The following is a 21,511-nucleotide window of genomic DNA, read 5'->3' as shown; positions in this document are numbered from 1 at the left end:
AAAGCAAAAACCGGACTTGTTTTATCATTGAGTATCAAATATCAGAAAAATCGTTCATCTATAACAGAGCTGAACATTACTGAGGAACTGCACGCGATTGAGCCATTTAATTAATAAATATAGAGGTCGCTCACACACATTGCAGTGCAAGTTTTTTTATCTTCAGTCACTAGAAAACCATACACTACATCGACAGAAGATACCTACAAAATTACCGCATAGCCGGATAAAAAAAATGGCGATTTCCATTTACAACGAATTAGATTTTAACGATTACAACCCGGCTATAAATTGCTCCTGATGTAGAATTACAAAGTGGTTAACACGTGCAGCTTATTTCGCGGAAACTGTTTACCCTTGTCTTATTATTTATCCAATGACGCCTCGGTTTTTCTTTGATCTTTTGTTGGCGTTATATTGCATACTATGTGATATTTCAAATATCACATATGTGATATCTGAAATATCACATGGCATTTCTGATTGGTCCATGCCTCAGTCTTGAGGCTGGGCCAATTTCAAATGTGGGCATGACAAATGAACAAAGACAGGAAAACATTTTAAACAAAATTTGATGAAATACGAGTGCCGTTTAGAAATGTTCTTTGTTGTCTTCTTTCTTCACCTTGTATGCATACAGCCGTGCTGCGATGTTCCGTCCTGTCCATATTGAGTTGCTCATCAAAACCTGACGAAACAGAATATAAAACCCTGTTGAGTATATTTTAGGTCTAACAGATCAGTAAAAAAACGCATTCATGATTACATATAAAATTTCAGTCATTTAAAAAAAATGGTTACACAGATTACGCCAAATGTAACCATACATTTTCGTTGCACAAAAATCTTATCATAAACAAAATAGTGATGAAAATGATAACAGGACGAGTGGATAAAAATACCGATTAACCGATTCATCGATGTATTTAAACAATTTCATGGACTTTGAAAGATTCGTGACATCGTGAACGTCGAAATTTACGAAAAATATTTCATTTCACAATTTGTTCAAACAATATGATTTTAGACTTACCTGCTTGGTAAAGGGAAGTAGCGCAGGTCCTCTTTCCGGAGCAGTTACCGTTTGTGTAATTTCCCTCGAATCCTGCAGTCTTTCACATGTTTTTCACATTACCGTTCAGTTTATTTACAACAATTGGTTACGTTAATTCCTTGGTATCAAATAATCCAATGTCAGTAGCTACAGTGTCACTATCTTCCAGTTCATACTCATACTTGGTCGGTAAATACATCGACATCAATGATCAGTTCATGATCCGCCATGGTTGACAGTCTCACTAGAAATGAATGGACTAGACTGTGACAGAATGAAACGTGTCAGAAATTGGCGGGAAACATATCACAGTGACAGGTTTTGATCAATTTTATAGCTCCACCCCTAGGCACGTGGGTGACAAAACCTCGGCTGTCATTGGATAAAACAGATACAAAATGGGTACTCGTGACGTATCGCATATATCACACTCGTGCTACGTACTCGTGTGATATATCCGATACATCACTCGTACCCATTATGTATCTATTACGTCTCGGATCAGGTTTTCGCAACCACGCCAATGACCCGCGAAATAGCGAAAATATCACCCCGCGAAAATAATCGACTATTCGGTACTAAAATATTACAATAATGTTCCTGATATGGGGTTATACAAGACATTAAGATAATAACACCTTTCACAATAAATTGTGAGTTACATGTCAAGGGGCCGCGAGCTCAAAACCCACGTAGGGCACTGACAGTAGGTCGATGGTTTCTCACCGGGTACTCTGGCTTTCCTCCACCTCCGAAACCTGGCACGTCCTTAAATGACCCGGGCTGTTAATAGGACGTTAAACAAAATAAACCAAACATGTAGATACAGTAGAGTAAAAATGAATTTCACTGTATCATGCTATTTTGTCCTGGGATCCGTCATAGATGTTAAGGGCTGAAAGAGGTAATCACAGGCGGTGACCAAAAGCTCGTAAAAGGACGAAAGATATATAAAAAAAAATTGGATAATTGAGAATGACAATGAAAACAAAATATCGACATAAAATTGGAATTATTATACCTTTACGTTTTTTTCTCTATATAAAAGTAATGTGATAATTTGACTATCAGCCTCGAGAGGATTGCGCATGTGTTTCCAGGACTATCACAACGTGTGACAGTTTGAGAAAAACTGTCACACGGCAAACTGTCACACGGCGAACTGTCACACCCCTGCTATAACGTCATCAGAACGTTTGAAAGACACCACGACATGCAAGCACTTAATTGACACAGATTATTTGTTGTTGCAGACGATAGCCTAACATTTTGTTTTCTCTCACGAAACTGTCAAATACGGATCAACACACGCGTTTTCAAAACGCCACAGACGTAGAGATCGAGTCATTATTAACGGACAGATATAGCCAAAACACTATAAGGGTCATACAAACGTCTGTCAAGTTAATGCAGGACTATATACAAATGTAGCAGATTCTCATACCAGCACAATCATCTATATAGAGAAAAAAACGTAAAGGTATAATAAAACAGTTATCAAATGGGATTATTTGGCAATAGTAATTTTTAATTACTATCGCCCTCATACCCATTTGATAACTGTATATTGTTATTAAATTGGAATTAAAACAAGTTTATAGATTTTATTCAACAGCAAAATGTCTTTTAATGATTTAGATACATTTGTAACATAGTACAGATCTATGTGTTCGTATTGTCAATGTGCTCATTATTGATTGAGTATCTCTCCGTGCAACCAACTGCAAATCAGATAAAAATAATTAAATTAGCATAAGTTATTCAAATTATCACAAAATGTATACATCAGCTGTATTAATACATTTAAATCTAAACGCTAGCCTGCCGGGATATATTTACTTGACAAACATGACCCTGTTTTCTCGATTCGTAACATGTACCGTTTCGGCCGATGAAAGTACCTTTATCACACAAAACGTCACAAAGCATCATTCTCACTTGGTCAGAAAAATCTGGACAGGGCAATGAAAGAATTGCTTTCATTTCTCAGGTTAGAAGAGAGCAAAACTACCATCTGATGCTGAAGGAGAGACATGATAGGCCGATACGGTATAGTTTGCTATTTTCTTGGGGGATTTAATTTAGCTCGAAAATAGATACACCGCGATTGTTTATATATATACACTATACACTGAAAGAATTGAAAGTGTTAACTGCTGAACTTTTACAAGGAATCATTTCGCGAAATCTAATACATGAACCCCCGAACTAGGTCCGACTGGAACAACCGCGAAATTTTAGCCCGTGAAATTAAACAACTATACAGTAAACGTCAGGTTGTCAAGTGTCACGCAACATTTCCCCCTTCGCTTTAAACCTGCAGTGATTCGGTACACTAAGCCTGAAGCAGTACATATCTATAGCATCGCATGTTACTCATGGTGTTCAAACAAAAGTCGTGAGCTGTTCTAATTGTTTCTTCTAGCTACAAAATGCATGTAATGTATCTCTAAACTGCAATTTCATGTAAATCTTGCAGAATATATTATTGTTGTAATGCAATGTGGCTTACATACTAGTAATCAGAATCAGCGTTTGGCATATTCACCAGAATTCCGAAATCAGGAAATAAAGCAATTTGTATTTTGGATTTTGTAGTAACACAAACTAAGTCAACATTTGTTTCATCACATGATCGATTTTCAGAGTAAAGTTTTTGTCAGTCGTACTGAGAATTAAAAAAAATGGAAATTCACTTGTAAACCGTTTCGATATCTAAGTTGAATTTCGAGGTAAGAAAGTTGATACACACAAACAATGACATAATCACGTCTACAAGTGGTGATTATAATGGAGATTAGTACCCATGGCTCAGACAGATAATAGAACATACTAGCGGCTGTAGACACAAATGCAAATTAATATATATGTATTTCAGGTGATCAAGTTATAAGTTTTCATACACATCTAGTCACTATGTATCAAATGCAGAGGATTGTAAAACATGCGCCGTTAAGGACAAGTTTTTGTGTTTTTCGTTCGACCTATATTGACAGGTTTTTTGCTATGTAAATGTGAATTTTTAAAGCAGATTTTCCTAATATACATGAAGACAGGTGTTCATTCTATACATGTGGCCTTTAATTAACTTATTTTTTTCTATCAGCATGTGATCTCTGAAGATAGGCTTATTGTATATCACTAAATATAGAGGTGTCTCTTATACTTAGTATCCAGGGTATTGTTATCTATAAAGATGGAGTTATTGACAGGTTTTAGCGCCAGTTCAACTGTATTTTTCATTTTTTTTTTTTTTTTTTCATTTTTAATTTTTCAAAATTTTAACATATTTATACATTAAACATGATATTAGACACTTTAGACACGCATTCAACACGTTCATCCATTATCATATTATATATAATACAAATCAAATCAATACCTGGATAATAAATGTTAACAACAGTCAAACAAAAACATAATAAACAAAACAAACACAAACACAGAAACACAAGGTAGGATTGTTTGTTCTAATGTGTGTTCCAATATTTCAATTTCAGTTTCATATTAACAAGGATCTGTACAGATGGTTACTATCAATATTCATTACTCTACATTAAGCTCACAGCAGTGCTTGTAGGTAAAAATGCTTGGATATTTTACAGTGACCGAGAACCGAAAAGAAAAGTAATACGCCAATGTTGTTTAGTATTTTTGTTGATATCGTTTTAGAGTGTTTAATCACGCACGAGAGTCACTGTAGTATAAGGAACAAAGTCATCACTATCGCCCATGTCATGCTATAAATACAAACAATTACAAAGATTGATAAAAAACACAATATACAACCAAAAAATTTGATATCACTTTCGTGATTAAACTTACGTGATTTCAAAATTTAATCAAACTTTGATTCCTTCTCAGATTTCATTGGAATAGCTACCCCTCTCTTCACGGTACCATTAAAATCTGCCTTGAGTTAGATCGGGTAGTAATTACTCTCGGGTAGTGTTACTCTGCGTAGGAGTAGTTGGTCATGACTTTCTCCTCGACACGGAGAGCAATACTAGTTTATTGACAAATTGGGGGTTTGTCCAACCCATACAAAAAAGAAGCTCTTATATTCATCTGACACACACAACGAAGGGCAGTCAACGTATCAATATCTTCAGGGAACAAACAACCAGGTAAGTCACTGTGTTGGTAGTTAATTGCATTTATCATTGTTTTGTTTCCGTTTATACTTTCATATATGTTCTTAAAGATCCTTTTTTATAGATCATGGTATTTGTTTAATATCTAGCTATATTTTAATTCATCACTTTTGTTAACGATTGCTACATCTCTCGGGCATATTCATAAACATGATACATTCAATGTAGACCTATTTGGCTAGAGTATCTGGAATATTTTCTGGGGCCCAGTTTCATCAATATTCCTTACCTGTAATATTAAAAAAATCCATAGGAACGCATTACAGAATATCATGAATTTTTTTATCTAAAATATTTTCCTCTGATTCTGTCATGCTTTCCAATGGAGACAATTAAGTCAATGGATTTCCTTAAGTTACGGAGCATTGAGGAAACTGGGGCATGAATTTGATAAACATTGCACTATATAGTTTAAATATAACATATGTTTGGTTAATAATTAACTTTTAACCGTATACCGTTGTATCTGATATAATTTTTGGTAGATGAAATACATTTTTTTTAAAATCTAAACATGATATATGTATTTTTGTCCAGAGCTTTAAAGTAACATTATTTCACTCTTGTGGCATAATACCACTGAAATATCCTTGGGTATCAGCCGCCTTGTGAAATAAACGTCCGCTACCAGGAAGACAAAAAAACATTGTCTAATTCAAGTGGACCTAAACTCACCAAATTACTGTTATATTTTTTAGGCTGTCTTGTAGACGTGCTGTGCATATCACATATTTTATGCACCAACAAAGATCAGTGATTTGTTTGTTTAACACAAAGTGTAGATTTTAATTATTCATATGTTAACGTTTTAACCGGTATGCGTCTATACATTGTGTAACACTTCATCGAGTATCACACATGCGCACTAGAGCATTCTGGTAAGTTAGATACTGTGGCATGTAAATCTTGTATATATTAATCATTATGAAAGATTTAAATAAACAAAATAGCTATGAAAGGATTTAAATTTACTGATAAAATTCAGATCAGTATAAACAGTAAGTGTAAACCAACCAAGGTACGAAGAAAAGGTGTCACTTGGCAATGCAAGTAAAAATCTACAAAATGTGAAGAAAAAAAAAATTTTTAAAATTCAATTAGTCCACAATGAAGAAAAGCTTAAAATATGTTATTTGTGGGGTATTAGGTTTTCAAAGTTTCCATAAATATACTTGTCTGAGTTCTTCACAATTTGACAACACTTAATCTAACATATGGAAACGCCGAGAGGTTGGCAATATGGCTCAGGCAGAATTAATTTCATTAACATTATTAATCACATATTGTGGTAAGTTCAATTAAAATACTAGAAATACAGTGTAATGTTTTCATCGCAAAAATCTCTGAGAGCATGCAAGACCTGTAAATCAAACTAAAAGAACGTTGGGTGATTTTGTTAAATATAGAAAGCAAAACATGTCGAATCCAAGTGAACCAAATCCGGCTATTTTATCTCGAAGAGTGGGGAGCCTATGCTAACAACCCGGCGTCGGCGTCAGTTTCGTTATATTATGTTCTCCCTCATTATATTCGTCCGAACATAAAGTAATTAATTTCAAATGAATAACAAACACATTAATGGGATTACAGCTCGTTGCTCATTCATTTTAATCGATAACACATCAAAATCAAACATGTTCATGAACAAAACCATCGCCCCACAACGCCTATCCTCCTATAAACCTCTGCTAACCGGCATAACTACGATATACTCGACTATACATTTAACCTGAATACACCTTACGGTTCTAGCACGTATATGTATACGAAGAGAACCAAATATAACAAAAATCGCGTAAAAAATAAATCAACGTGTATGTAGTGTTGAGCAACGAACTCGAAAGACCGCATAGAGCACGTGCGTGCCTTATATACAATGTAGCCCTACACCACGTGACATCCACCCCGATGACCACCCTATGAACTACCGAATACTTACGAAAACAACCGAACTTAATTTCATTTAAGTTATTGGTGCAAGTGTTGAAAAGCATCAGTATACGCCTTTATACTCGTAAATGAACTAAGGTTCTGATGCGTGTTTTGAGGGTTGCTGTGGGGGTTTATTATCAGTTCCCGGAGTCAAAACGAAAAGTTCTGGGGAAAAGTTTGTTTTTGACATTTTGGATTTTTTATGGCAAATCTAATGTTAATTTCTTTGTACAAGTGTTGAAAGGGATCAGTAAACTTCATAATTGTACTGGGGTTCATAAATTTTGTTTGAGGGTTGCTGTTTCGGGGGTTCATGATAATAATAATTTAAATGTATCTCTATTTTACCTCTAAGTATTGCAATATGTTTTTTGTCAAAATATCGGTTATCATGCATGTGATATAAATTCCAGTTCAACTCACCCCCTAATTCTAAAGTGATATTGATATGCACTGTGAGGCGACCTTTATACCGATGACTGTACTCTTTTTAGGCGAAAAACATTTCTCACTTCACCTCCACTGGGATTTGTTCAGACCTCAAACACCGTGTGAAGAATATAAACCTTATATCGTGTTTTCTAACAATGACTGCACCACATCCTTGTGTTGTAACCTCAGAAAAACCTGGTTTGACTCGCATACCAATGTAGCGAACAAATGTTTAACGCTATATCTTCAATTAATAACGTACACTTCGCATGTTCACATGGCTACTCTAGGTACATTAAATGTAAACGATATGTATACCCTCGTCCGGATATCGCCATTACTGAGAAAATTGACGCAGCTTTGAAATATCACATTCGACGGGATGGTATTGTTAGTGACACGCAATTCAGCAACAAACATGCTAAGCCGAAGAAGCTACATTGTAGATTGAAAACCGCAAACACCTCATCAGAAATCGCTGTCTAATTTATGTATGATGTTACAGGGAGGCACAATGACGTTTTAAACATAAACTTTCTTTGCTTCACAACAATTGCGAAACAAGTCACACTAACTTATATTAAGCACTCTTGTTGGCCCGGATGGAAGCGAGCGAGGGTTTTTTTTTTCACTTGCGGAGGAAACCGGAGCACCCGGAGAATACCCACGTAATCGGGCAGGTGACCCCATAGCTTTTCCTGTCCGATCGAGAAGTTAGGAATACCTCGTAATATCTGGATACTTGCATGAAAGTCATAATAATGTTTACAGATTTTAATAATACATTTAACATTTAACATGTTGTAATTGTATATCAAATGTAAAAACTTCAGACACTGTGTGAGTCATGGTTATGACGCAAGTGTATGCAATGACTTTTCATTGTCACCGTTTTCGTGGTCATTTTCAATCATACATGTTGTTTGAGTTTTCTTGTTATGAGTATAGACACGACTATGTGTGCCTGGATCACCAACCTCCCAAATCTAGGAGATTTTGTACTATGATTCACCTTCTCTTCTCAGTAATATGTGTTGTAGCTGTATAGTCTTGGTGTATTAAACAAAGTTAAACATTCCATGTTACCTTCATTCTCTGTAATAATGCATATCATTTAAATTTATCTCGTGACACAGGTACAACACGCACTTGTCAATCAATCGAATATAAAATTACATGTAATATAATCGATGGAAACGTACACCAACTTCATTGCTTGCACAATGCTTACCTTGGTAAAATCTTCAAGATAATCTTGACGTTCATATGATATATGAATATATCTCTCAATCAGTGAAGAAAAAAAGGAACTTACAGAAATAGTAATGAATAACTAAGCATAGAACACAGACACCAAATATACAAAAGAAGGAAAGAAAGAGAAACTGAATATTTAATATTATAAAAAAAACTCGGTCAACTACCGGAAGACTCGGACTCAAAGTAATGACGTAACTTGTCAAGATGTTCTGATTGGTTCAGATTTGTTTTCACCATATTACTGGTGAATATGGGATTATATTTACATTTGCTCCGCATTTCCCCATTGACACAATGCTAAGAGGCAGTTGCCACCATACGCCTATAACACCCAGTGCCTCAGGCTATAACACTCAGTGGGTCATGTGACAAAAAACGTGGGATTTTTTTTTTTATGTTGGTTTAGTTTTTTTCAAAGTTGACGAAAATGGTCAGACAATGTAAATATAAGTATTGAACAGCGGTTTTAATGTTGTTATAGTCGATATGGCAGCAAGATGTATGGTGGGCAAATGTAGCATGGAAACCCTGCTTAAATGTTTCCATGCGTTGCGCCCAAAATCTGTCATAATGAAATGTGACATTCAACACCTTCACGCGAAGCTAGGGTAACAAAAAGCATATGAAATATCACCAGCTCAATTTCTCTACTCATATCTGTATTTTTATCTACCGATAATGATTTTGCTCTATCAATTCATAGAAAGGTGTGAGAGATAAAAAAAAAAAAAAAAACCTAGTTTAATAGTCTTTTACAACCGGGGCGGATACACTGTATATGCTTTTGTGCTGATATATACATGTACATACATGTGCCGTAGATCGTGAGTTCGAGTCCCGGTCAGGGCACGAGTCAAAAAGTTGTCTTCCTTCGTCATTTGTGTTGCTAAGTTATGTATCTATTTATTAACACATTGTATCATATACACTATGTGGTGGTGATCCGAAGATATATATTGAATTTCCTGTCGTAAGTTGTACCGAGAGAAATATATATAATATATGTACAATTCGTATCCATATATGTAAATACATTGCGATCCAGGTATTCATATCATCTAATAGACGACTTCCACAATGATCATGTCAGGGTATCGGGCCGACCATCACTGCGCCATTGAAACGTTCTTTTTTAAGAACGCCGATGTGGCGCAGCGGTATAGGCTGCGGGTATTTCTGGCTTTCTGGCTAGGCGATTGGGTGCCGTAGATCGTCAGTTCGAGGTCCGGTCAGGGCACGAGTCAAAAAGTTGTCTTCCTTCGTCATTTGTGTTGCTAAGTTATACGTACATGTATATATATATATATATTTGCGTACATTCTGAACTGTTTTTGTTTATTATATATATTTGTTTAAGATCATTCTGACCTGTTTTTGTTTATATGTTTTCAGAATGTTGATGGATTCACCAGTTGTCATCTTTGGACTGGTGTTACTGGGCCTAGGTATTGTATAACCATTTATCTCGGGTAGTCCAATATGATATATATTACATCTGTAAAGTATCGATGAATTTATTCATACAATCATAATTTTTGGAATATTAAACAGAGGCTTGCCGTACAGACCTTTACTATTCTTTTACCTTTAATCCAAATATTCACTATTACGCATACATTCTTAAACCGAAAAAGAAGAATTGTGTTAAGTAAATTCATAATGCAATTTATTTTGGAAATACATTAAAAACACTGGAATTGTCAAGTAATGGCGGTCACGTTCACTACCGTAACAATTTAGTGTTTGGATGTTGCATGCATGTCTCACGCACGGGAGGCCGTCCTTAAATGACCTTAGCTGTTAATAGGACGTTAAACGAAATAAACCAAACCAAACCAAAAATCAGATGTGTACGGAAGAGCATTAGGGCCATGAAGCAAAAAAAATAAATTCATTTTTTCGTGTTAATAACTCGAAATTTCGATTAACTAACTCGCAATTTCGAGATAATAACTCGACATTTCGACTTACTAACTCGAAATTTCGAGATAATAACTCGAAATTTCGACTTACTTACTCGAAATTTCGACTTACTAACTCGAAATTTCGAGATAATAACTCGAAATTTCGACATAATAAATCGAAATTTCGACTTAATAACTCGAATTTTCGACTTACTAACTCGAAATTTCGAGATAATAACTCGTAATTTCGACTTACTTACTCGAAATTTCGAGATAATAACTCGAAATTTCGACTTAGTAACTCGAAATTTCGAGATAATAACTCGAAATTGCGACTTACTCGAAATTTCGACTTAATAAATCGAAATTTCGACTTAATAACTCGAATTTTCGACTTACTAACTCGAAATTTCGAGATAATAACTCGAAATTTCGAGATAATAACTCGAAATTGCGACTTACTTACTCGAAATTTCGAGATAATAACTCGAAATTGCGACTTACTTACTCGAAATTTCGACTTAATAACTCGAAATTCTGCCTGAATGCGGAAACGTCAGATCAAGCCGTGTCCTGCTGTTAGCTAGGCTACAGTACACGTGTGCGCATGAATGACGGTAGCAGGATGGAGGCGTTTTTCCTCGAGAGAGGACAGATGGGTGTTTATGAAAAAATGAAGTATCAGAAGGTACGTTTTATTGTTATTTTGATGCGATATCGTTGTAATGTACACGAATTCTGCAAATTGGATAACTATGACGCCAAGTTATAGGCCCGATTGGAGAGTTCATCACCTGGCCCCCTGTCAAACCATTTGCAAAACCTTCACTGCATAAAGCATTCACTCAAACGGGAATGAATGGTTGAATGAAGTAAAAGAAGAACTGTATAGAATGGGTGTTGGGTATATATGGCAAAATGGGGATATTTATACAGCTGATTATATTATGAATATTGTTAAATGCAGACTATGTGATATATTTATACAAGAATGTAAAGAAAAAATCAATTCATCTTCCAAGTGTTCACTGTACAAGTTTATTAGTGAAAAGTTCTACTTACAGCCATATTTATCAAAACCAATAGGTACTTCTAATTTAAAAGAAATAACTAGAATTAGATTGTCATCACATAAATTAAATATTGAAATTGGTAGATTTAATAACTTAGAAAGAAATCAAAGAATTTGTTCCTATTGTAACAGTGGAGACATTGAAGATGAATTTCATTTTATTATTAAATGTGTATTTCATTTAGACCTAAGAAAACGTTTTATTAAGAAATATTATTATAATAAACCTAGTATGTACAAATTTATTCAACTTCTAGAAACAGTAAACAAAAAAGATCTTTCAAATTTAGCAAAATATATTAAATACAGTAATAAACAAAGAACAGATTTTTTATTAGTATAAAAAAAAATGTCCTTCTACACTCTACCTGTTGTACAATGTATGTGTTAGTCCGGTTGTGTGTGAGTGTGTGTATGCGAGTGTGTGGTTTTTGTATTGTATCATTTCTGTACATGTATATATTTGTTGAACCGATGAGCCGTAAGGCTCAAGGAAATAAAGAACTTGAACTCTGACAGATTGTCGACACGCTGGGCGATTCACTAAACTACGTATATTATTGTCCCATAAAGAAATCCCAATCATAGTTTTTAATTAGGCCTACACTGTACTTGGCAAACATTTCCAGTCCTCTATAGACTAGGTAAAAGATTATCAAAGTACTTTAGTTTAACAGTAAAAATCCTTTATCGAAACTTACAGGATTATAGGCCTATCACTTTATTGCATAACCGCCTACATGGTATCTTGTTAGGCCTTATTGTGTCCAGCAATCAATTACACAGGGACCTGGACATTTGTTAAAGCTAGTTTTGGACCTAAACTAAGGTGTTTAGAGTAATTTTACACTTTATAAAGGTTAACGCAAGGGGCATTTTTTTCGAAAATTGATCTAAACCTCCCAAAAATGTAAAATTACTCCGTATACCTTAGTTTAGGTCCAAAACTACAGTGTAGCTGTAACAAATTTTTAGGTCCCTGTGATCAATTACACTAAATTAATAGTACCCACAAGTTGTGCATATACATGTACCCCATTTTGACTGCAGCTGTACTAGTGGTACAGAAATCTAGGTCAGTCATGATCACGGGTACCACAGCTAGCCAACTCACCTGTGTCCTGTACAGTAGACTAGACATGTAAAGCATAGTCATCTTCATTCTGTCTTTTCAGCTAGGCATTTTAAATGTCTAATATTTCTTAAAATGTCTAATATTTCTTAAAATGTCTATTATTTCTTACAAACCGTATTTGTGTGTATCTGTCTATCAACAACTGACAGTAACCTACACAGATGAACATATTTATTTGGTGAATTTAATAAGTTTCAACTTCAATCAATGTGAATTAGCAACTGTTTTCTTATCAACTGCCAAGGGGCACAAGAGGGGTTGAAATGGGATGAGGCACACACAATAACTAGAAGCATATATACACTGTAAATCAAATTATTGCACCATTTAAATTACAAGTTCTAAGATTACTGTCTCAAAGATTAGACCCAGGGGAATGGGTCAGTCATATCCCACTGAACTATTTATGACCAATATTATAAGCTTTAACATGGACTTTGAAAGATTCCATAACATAGATCTTCATAATTATCCAGATTGTTATTGTAATATATTATGAACTAATTATGACCAAGGAAGTCTCATAAAGGGCCCTCACTCAAACACCCCTTTGATTCCCTAATATCAGTTATCTAGTAGTCTAGCATGAATTGCTGTAATGCAGAGATTACATTTTAAATTGAGTACAGATATTAAACAACTTGCAACTGGCATATAATTAATATCTGAGTGACAGAACTTAAAGTATTTGTTGACATGTATTATTTGTATTGTATCGCATCTGATCAAGTAATTGACATCCCGTATATATTTATGCAGTATCATATCTCAAAAAATTATTCACATGTACATCAAATGAAATTTTGTATCCCAGTTGGTTTACTTTAGCATCACAATACACATGCATCTTTTCAGTTAATAAAACTGTTGATTTGTTTACAACACCAGCATGAACAATAAGCAATATACCAAGTCCCCTACCCATGCTGTGGTTACAACTTGTATGCATGTATATTACTACCAAGCACCCCACCAAAACCTATCCACCCTACACACACACACCCACATATGTACACACTCCCACAGGAAAACAATGACAAAATAATTATTGTCAGTTTCATACCAAACAGGTAAGTTACTTGTGTGAAAGTTATCTGTGTTATTTAAGACTTTATATACCCACTCATTTATTTTCAATATTACATATTGTATGTATGTTATTGTTAAATATACAGTGAGTAAGTGACATGCCAAAAGTATTTCAATTTTTTTTTCTTTTGCTATATATATTCTTTGTATTTCCACATTTTCTCAATGAATTTCAATTAATATCAGTGACATACACAATTACAAATGTGTGACCATTTAATTTCCTTCAATATCACATATACAAGTATATCTGTGACCGTTACAATTTACATTTCGTTCAAAACTACATATATAGTGGATTCCCCTTAATATCACTCCTGTTAATATCACATTCCTTTTTATATCTTGTTTCCAAACACCATTTTTCCCTCTAAATAATCTATGTAATTTTATTTGGTTAATATCATGTAGTTTTAGGTTAATTCCTCTTAATATCATGTTTTTTAACCTATCACATGAAGTATCTATAAAATGATGTCATTTCCACTAATTTCAGATACAACTTGCACGAAATATTGCATAGAAAATAAAAAATGACAAAACAAAAAGATTTTTAATGAAATAATGTTATCTAAGGTTTGAAACATCCAATATGTACATTGAATAGCTTAATTTTAGTTATGGAGATTGGTAATGCACTAGATTTAGTGAAAAAACATGTTTCTCTTAATGTCATACTACTGTAAATATCATGTTTTTGTCTGACAAATAGGACATGATATTAAGAGGAATGCACTGTATGTATATGTATATATAGTTGAAAAATATAAATTCAACATGACAACTGTTGTGTTTTGTTAACGTTTTCAGGCCTAACGGCCATCTCCAGGCGATTCATTTATTCAACGTCTAGGTCACCAAATTATGACGTGTATATACAGGTACATGTGTGACCATCTTTCAACTTTTATGAAGTTTTAAGCAGAATTGTTAAATTCATTTAATCAAGTCTTCGATAGCATCTGTACTTGTAATTCTGTGATTTGTCAAAGACTGAAAACATGGATGAAAGGCCCCTCCTTATAGTCATTATTACCTCCACTATCAATTTACTGTAAGCCTTCTTAGTTCTTGGCCCCTTTTAAGTGGCCTCCCACATACATATATATACACAAGAATGGGAAATCAACTTCATCTTCTCTATCAGTTTAGGTCAGGATGATTTATAGCCAATTCGTCTTAATAACCAAAAGTGCTGATATTATGGATGTAAGATGATGGGATGAAGAGCTACCAAATTTGTTAAATGAATGACCTTGACTTATCGCAATGTCTCAGCGGTCAAATGTCTTCAAATCTTCAATCAACTTACTTCTTCTCAATAACTGAAAGGCCCACAGTACTGATATTTGGTCTGTAGCATACTTGGATGAAGGAAACTAAGGTCGTTCAAATAAATAACCTTGACATACTTTTAAGGTCACAGGGGTCAAAATGTCTGAACATCTTCAAGCAACTAATTCTTCTCAATGACCAAAAGGCTTAGGTACTGATATTTGTCCTGTAGCAGAGCATGCTGAGATAAAGGGCCTTAAAGTTTGTTCAAATGAATGACCTTGGCCCATTTTTAAGGTCACGGGGGTCAAATGTCTGAAAATATTTTAAAATCTTCTCAACAAATGATAGGCCTATTGTTATGGTACTGATATTTGGCCAGTAGCATGCTGTGTTAAAGGAAACCAAGTTTGTTCAAATGAATGACCTTGACTCATTTTCAAGGTCATGGGTCAAATCTTTGGTTTCGGTTTGGTTCATTTTGTTTGATGTCCTATTAGCAGCCAGGGTCATTTAAGGACATGCCAGGTTTTGGAGGTGGAGGAAAGCAAGAAAAAGTTTCAGTAAAAGTTGTGAAAGTAGGCGATTAGTATAAGCCCCTATAATGTGAGGGCGTATATTAATGAGGATTCTAAATATAATATATAACATAAGAATAATCTACTACACCTCGTGTTGATAACAGTGCCTGTGATTAGCCGAAACACATCAAGTGGTCGGGGAATAAAACATCAAAGCGCGTGTCCCGATTGATGACCCTCTCTTTCATTCTCACAAGAGTTGTCGTTATTGACAGTTTCACTTTGCGAGCGAAATTTGAAACTCAATGAATCTGTTAAAACATTTTGATTAAATTAAAAAGTCTATTGAATTTGTTTATTAAACTTGACATATACTTTTTTATAATGAACAATTTGTAGACATATAATACGTATAATATAGACGAATCTTCATATCACCCTACCAAGAGGACCATACATTTACAATACCTATCATAATACATGTATATACCCAATACAGTATAAAGGGAAAACGAAACTGGCTATCTCAGTATCAAACCAGTGATTGCGATTAAGGAGAAATTGTCGATGTCTTTATGTAAAAGTGACGTTAATAATTTTGTCGTAATGCCCCGTTATGTTAACATCATTTTTACAACAAATCTATCATTTTGCATTTTTTTTCCTTATATATTCAGCGTCAGCAGAGATGAACCGTGTTTGCTACTACAGCAGCTGGGCCAAGTACCGTACAGGACCACCATTCTCCCCAGATTCCCTCAACGCCTCCCTCTGCACACACATCGTATATGCCTATGCTGGATTAAGGGACAATGACATCTTTATGTACGAGGATGATGACGGTATGCATACAGATATGATCAAGAAATAACGATGAAATAAATTATTTAACAATCCAAACGGTCGTGATATGTATATGAGCATAAATTTAATTAAGTAAAGTTCTGTGCGTTTAAAATCTCATTATCTGCCTTGAGAATAATTTATTTCATTGACAGTTTTGGCAGTCTTCAGTGATCCCGATCCTTCAAAATCGGCAAAGAAATAATTGTTTAAGACAATTGATTAAAAGTGTCATGTAATCACATTTAATGCAATGCAATAATTGCATTATTTGCATTTATGATACATGTTGTAAGTTGACTTTAAATACTATGTTGAACCAAGCTCAGTTGTTTCAACTTCACGACATTCATTACGAGAATTCTTATTCTGAAGTAAGAAATAAGACAATTTGAGTAAACATCCGGGGTGCGAAACCTCTTCAAAGATCCCCTGACCCTTTTCCCTTTTTCATTTAAGAGTTGTCGTTATGACAGTTACTTGCACGAAATTTGAAACTCAGGCGTTTACGCCTGCCATATTGCAATCACCTACGAGTTGTGACGTCACAATCTCTCACTTTTGTTTTCGTTATATTTCCTCTCAGAGTTCATTTTGCGGTTTCTTTCGGTTCATATATGATGTAGTTGAACTATATATGCATTTATGAAAACTATCAAGACTACAAATAACGTGCTGTTAAAGGAAAAAAGGTATATTCAGTATAAATTTCTCTTCGGCGGAAGTACGGAATTTGAGACCTCTGGTGGTAATTTCTGTAACTAGGGGTAATGATTCGCTAAGTTCCAAACGTCATTGTAGTCCGTCATTCAAAGTAGATGTGCACAGAAATGTATTAATTATGCTGATAATATTGTGAACATTTTAGGAACTATTTTGAATAAACAATAAAAAATAACGTCTTGTAAATATCTGCACCTGCATCAATTTTTGCAAATTTATATTGAAAATACTGTTGGAAGGGAGATAACTGCGAGATTCTGACGTTACCTTACAGGGGACATTAGTTTAACTCTGGTTTAACTACTAGAAATAACGATGGCAACAAAGCGCAAATAAATTCCTGTTTTTCATAATCCTCTCCAGGGTTTTGGCTAACAACATTTCCTCTGTTTACAACTTGGTAGTTTTCACAAGATTTTTTGAGATTTGGTCAGATATTTAGCGATGCCACGAAAATGTCATACACCTATATGGACTGAAGTGTTATCCACTCCAAACCTACATTTATCGACTATAGTTGCCTGATTTCTATGTAGTGAGCGAGCACTCGGTCATAATGGCACCTGTTGGATACGAGGCTTCACACGAAGCATCAAAGTGTGATGTTTGTCGCTAGAAATTAATATCTATCAACATGAATTAAAGGCAAGTTACTTACAAAGTTTAAATCTGTTTGTTGACCCACTGAAATAAGTGTTTGTTTATTTAGGACGAAACTGTTTACGATAAGTTATTCAAGCCTGGCCAGATCGACCACAAAATCACAATATCTACTGCGATAACTGATCGAAGTTCATGTATTTCAAATCCATGAATCAGTACGTGATGGCGTGATGGAATTTGATCGTTTAGTTTTTAAAACTAAGAAAACTGGCACATCTGCCGTCGTGGTCATTTGTACTGTACTTTCCCCGACAGAGACAATATATAGAATCTGGATTTTCGTGATTTACTGCAGTAGCTACACTCGCACTCGGAATATATATATATGAAATGCAAAATAATTATTGAACCAGCTTGTCTTATTTATATAATATTCAGCTATTCAACCATTTCAAATGTTTTCATGTAATATGCACAAAGCTGTGAAATATTTGTATTACATAGGCTATTTAAACAATACAAAGTAATTGTAGATTAACAAAATGTATACAAATTGCTTTTACCCTATTAATACAACTTTTTGTTGTTTTCATAAAGTTTTCATTCTTGTTGATAAATAACTTTTGTTCAGAACAGAAAGCTAGATCTAGTAAAAGACATTGTAAATCAATTATTAGGTCAAAGAAAACGATGTCTGATATGATCTGGGAAATCACCTGTTTCTATAAATAGAACACAAAAGAGTTCCATTTGAACATAAATGGTGGAACACACGTTCTCTGGTCTAAAGATCAGCTGGCATGGTTTACAAGTTTACAGGAGTATTCAAGTCATGTTTAAGCTTAATATATGATAATGAATAGATATCTTCATATGGAATATTTTTATGACTGAATATTTTACCGTTTCCACAACCTTGGGTATTCTGCTATAAGGTATAGTCTGTTTCATAAAACTTCAGAATAACTAATCTTAATAAGGGCGCCCCCACTGTCAATTACCCGCGCCCTGCGCCCTTATTAGGTCAAATACGGTACGTATAATATAGACGAATCTTCATATCACCCTACCAAGAGGACCATACATTTACAATACCTACCATAATACATGTATATACCCAATACATTATAAAGGGAAAACGAAACTGGCTTTCTCAGTATCAGCAAACCAGTGATTGCGATTAAGGAGAAATTGTCGATGTCTTTATTAAAAGTGACGTTGATAATTTTGTCGTAATGCCCCGTTATGTTAACATCATTTTTACAACAAATCTATCATTTTGCATTTTTTTTCCTTATATATTCAGCGTCAGCAGAGATGAACCGTGTTTGCTACTACAGCAGCTGGGCCAAGTACCGTACAGGACCACCATTCTCCCCAGATTCCCTCAACGCCTCCCTCTGCACACACATCGTATATGCCTATGCTGGATTAAGGGACAATGACATCTTTATGTACGAGGATGATGACGGTATGCATACAGATATGATCAAGAAATAACGATGAAATAAATTATTTAACAATCCAAACGGTCGTGATATGTATATGAGCATAAATTTAATTAAGTAAAGTTCTGTGCGTTTAAAATCTCATTATCTGCCTTGAGAATAATTTATTTCATTGACAGTTTTGGCAGTCTTCAGTGATCCCGATCCCTCAAAATCGGCAAAGAAATAATTGTTTAAGACAATTGATTAAAAGTGTCATGTAATCACATTTAATGCAATGCAATAATTGCATTATTTGCATTTATGATACATGTTGTAAGTTGACTTTAAATACTATGTTGAACCAAGCTCAGTTGTTTCAACTTCACGACATTCATTACGAGAATTCTTTATTCTGTGAAGTAAGAAATAACGGACAATTTTAGTATTGTTTACATTTTGAGGTCATGATACGGCCAATTCCACGTGAGCTGATAAATCCGGTGAGTCTGTATCCACAGTCAGGACCTGATGTTGCGAATTGTTTTACAATTACTTTTTTCGGCATAGCCGTATAATATTCTTTTGACGCCGGATATGACGCGACAGGTGGCGTTACTGGTCAAGATGAAGTATGTGATTGGTCAATGTAGCGGTAAATGCAAAATGCAGAAATGCAGCTAAAAACGAAAGGAAGTTAAGATTGAATGCAAGCTGAATAAGTGGATGTATCTTTCCAATGACACATTAATAAAATTCAAAAGCAGTCATATTATCACCAAAATGATTCAAACTGATATAATTTTGTTATCCGTGCTAAAATGCATTAGTTCGTTAACTTATTTCACCAGCAGTTATACATTATTACCACCAGCATTAAAACTATGCCGTTTATCTTTTTTTAAAGATATTTCTTTTTTATAATTTTATGTAGGGACGTTACAAAAATTGCGTGAGCTACGCAGCGAAAACCCGGATCTCAAGCTCGTGTTGTCAGTTGGAGGCTACGCCAATGGTACCGCGGAATTCATCAACACGGCGTCAGTAAAAGAAAACATACTTGACTTTGCCTTTAATGCCATTCTTCACCTTAATAAACACCAATTTGATGGACTAAACTTGGACTGGGAATTTCCTGGAGATCAAGGCATATCTCATAAAGATCACTTCACAGACCTCGTCAAGGTATGACTCCGTATATTGTAGTGGTAATCAGTCTAGTGTGACGAATGAATATACATATGTAATGTAGAGGTGATCAGTCTAGTGTGACGAATAAATATAACATAGCGGTGGTCAGTCTTGTGTGACGGATAAATATATCGTAGTGGTGGTCAGTCTAGTGAGACGAATACATACATGTATAACGTAGTGGCGGTCAGTCCAGTGTGAAGAATAAATATACAAATGGTGGTCAGTCTAGTGCGACAAATTTAACGAAATGGTGGTCAGTCAAGTGAGACGAAGCAATTTATCGATACTCGCAATTTTAGCCGAGATGCTCTTTCCATATAACGTAGTTGGGGTCAATCTGAAGTGACGATACTCACATCACGTGCTTCCATTCCGACTCACGTCACGGTACAGTAAATCTGAAGATCGTCATGGTACACTAACTCTGGCGATTGTTACGGTACAGTAACTATTGCTATCGGCAAATACAATAATACTTATTATAGTCACGGTACAATAATTCTGGCGATCATCACGGTACAATCATTCTTACTATCGTCACGGTGCAACAATTCTTATAATAATCCATTATGATACATTATCAAAGTATAAAAATTCTTACTGTCGTAACGGAACAGTAATTCTGACTATCGTCACGGTTATTGATCTGAAAAGTCACTATGATTAAAAACTGCGAGACGCGGGAATTTTAGAATCAGTACAGCGATTGTGTTTTAAATAGGAATTTAGTTGTTAATCAATATTGATTCCAGGGTGTAATGGAAGTGTTTCAAATAGAATCTAGGGTGATGAAGGTAGCGAGACTCCTTCTAAGTGCTACTGTGTCTGCTTATCTGCCTGTAGTCGACCGTAGTTACGATGTGGCAACTATTTCACGGTAAGTAAAACATGTC

At 34.8% G+C, this 21,511-nt stretch overlaps 1 protein-coding gene across 2 annotated transcripts in view; it reads left to right on the top strand.

Annotated features, from left to right (window-relative positions):
- Positions 1-10,230: 10,230 nt before the first annotated feature.
- LOC117336815 (chitinase-3-like protein 1) overlaps positions 10,231-21,511 on the top strand; it is an 18,288-nt gene continuing 7,007 nt past the window's right edge. Inside the window, exons 1-4 of one of the 2 annotated variants that reach the window (XM_033897472.1) lie at positions 10,231-10,277; positions 16,506-16,670; positions 20,359-20,609; positions 21,371-21,495. In XM_033897472.1, coding sequence (XP_033753363.1) covers positions 10,232-10,277; positions 16,506-16,670; positions 20,359-20,609; positions 21,371-21,495 — 587 coding nt within the window. In that variant the 5' untranslated portion in view covers position 10,231. Of the gene's footprint in view, positions 10,278-16,505; positions 16,671-19,282; positions 19,469-20,358; positions 20,610-21,370; positions 21,496-21,511 lie in introns of those variants that run through there. The other variant, XM_033897479.1, reaches the window with a different exon arrangement.

Source organism: Pecten maximus, chromosome 1 (assembly GCF_902652985.1).
Source record: "Pecten maximus chromosome 1, xPecMax1.1, whole genome shotgun sequence".
Taxonomy (NCBI): Eukaryota; Metazoa; Mollusca; class Bivalvia; order Pectinida; family Pectinidae; genus Pecten; species Pecten maximus.
The sequence above is the reverse complement of the archived record's forward strand: the minus strand, read 5'-3'. Positions and strand labels throughout refer to the sequence as shown.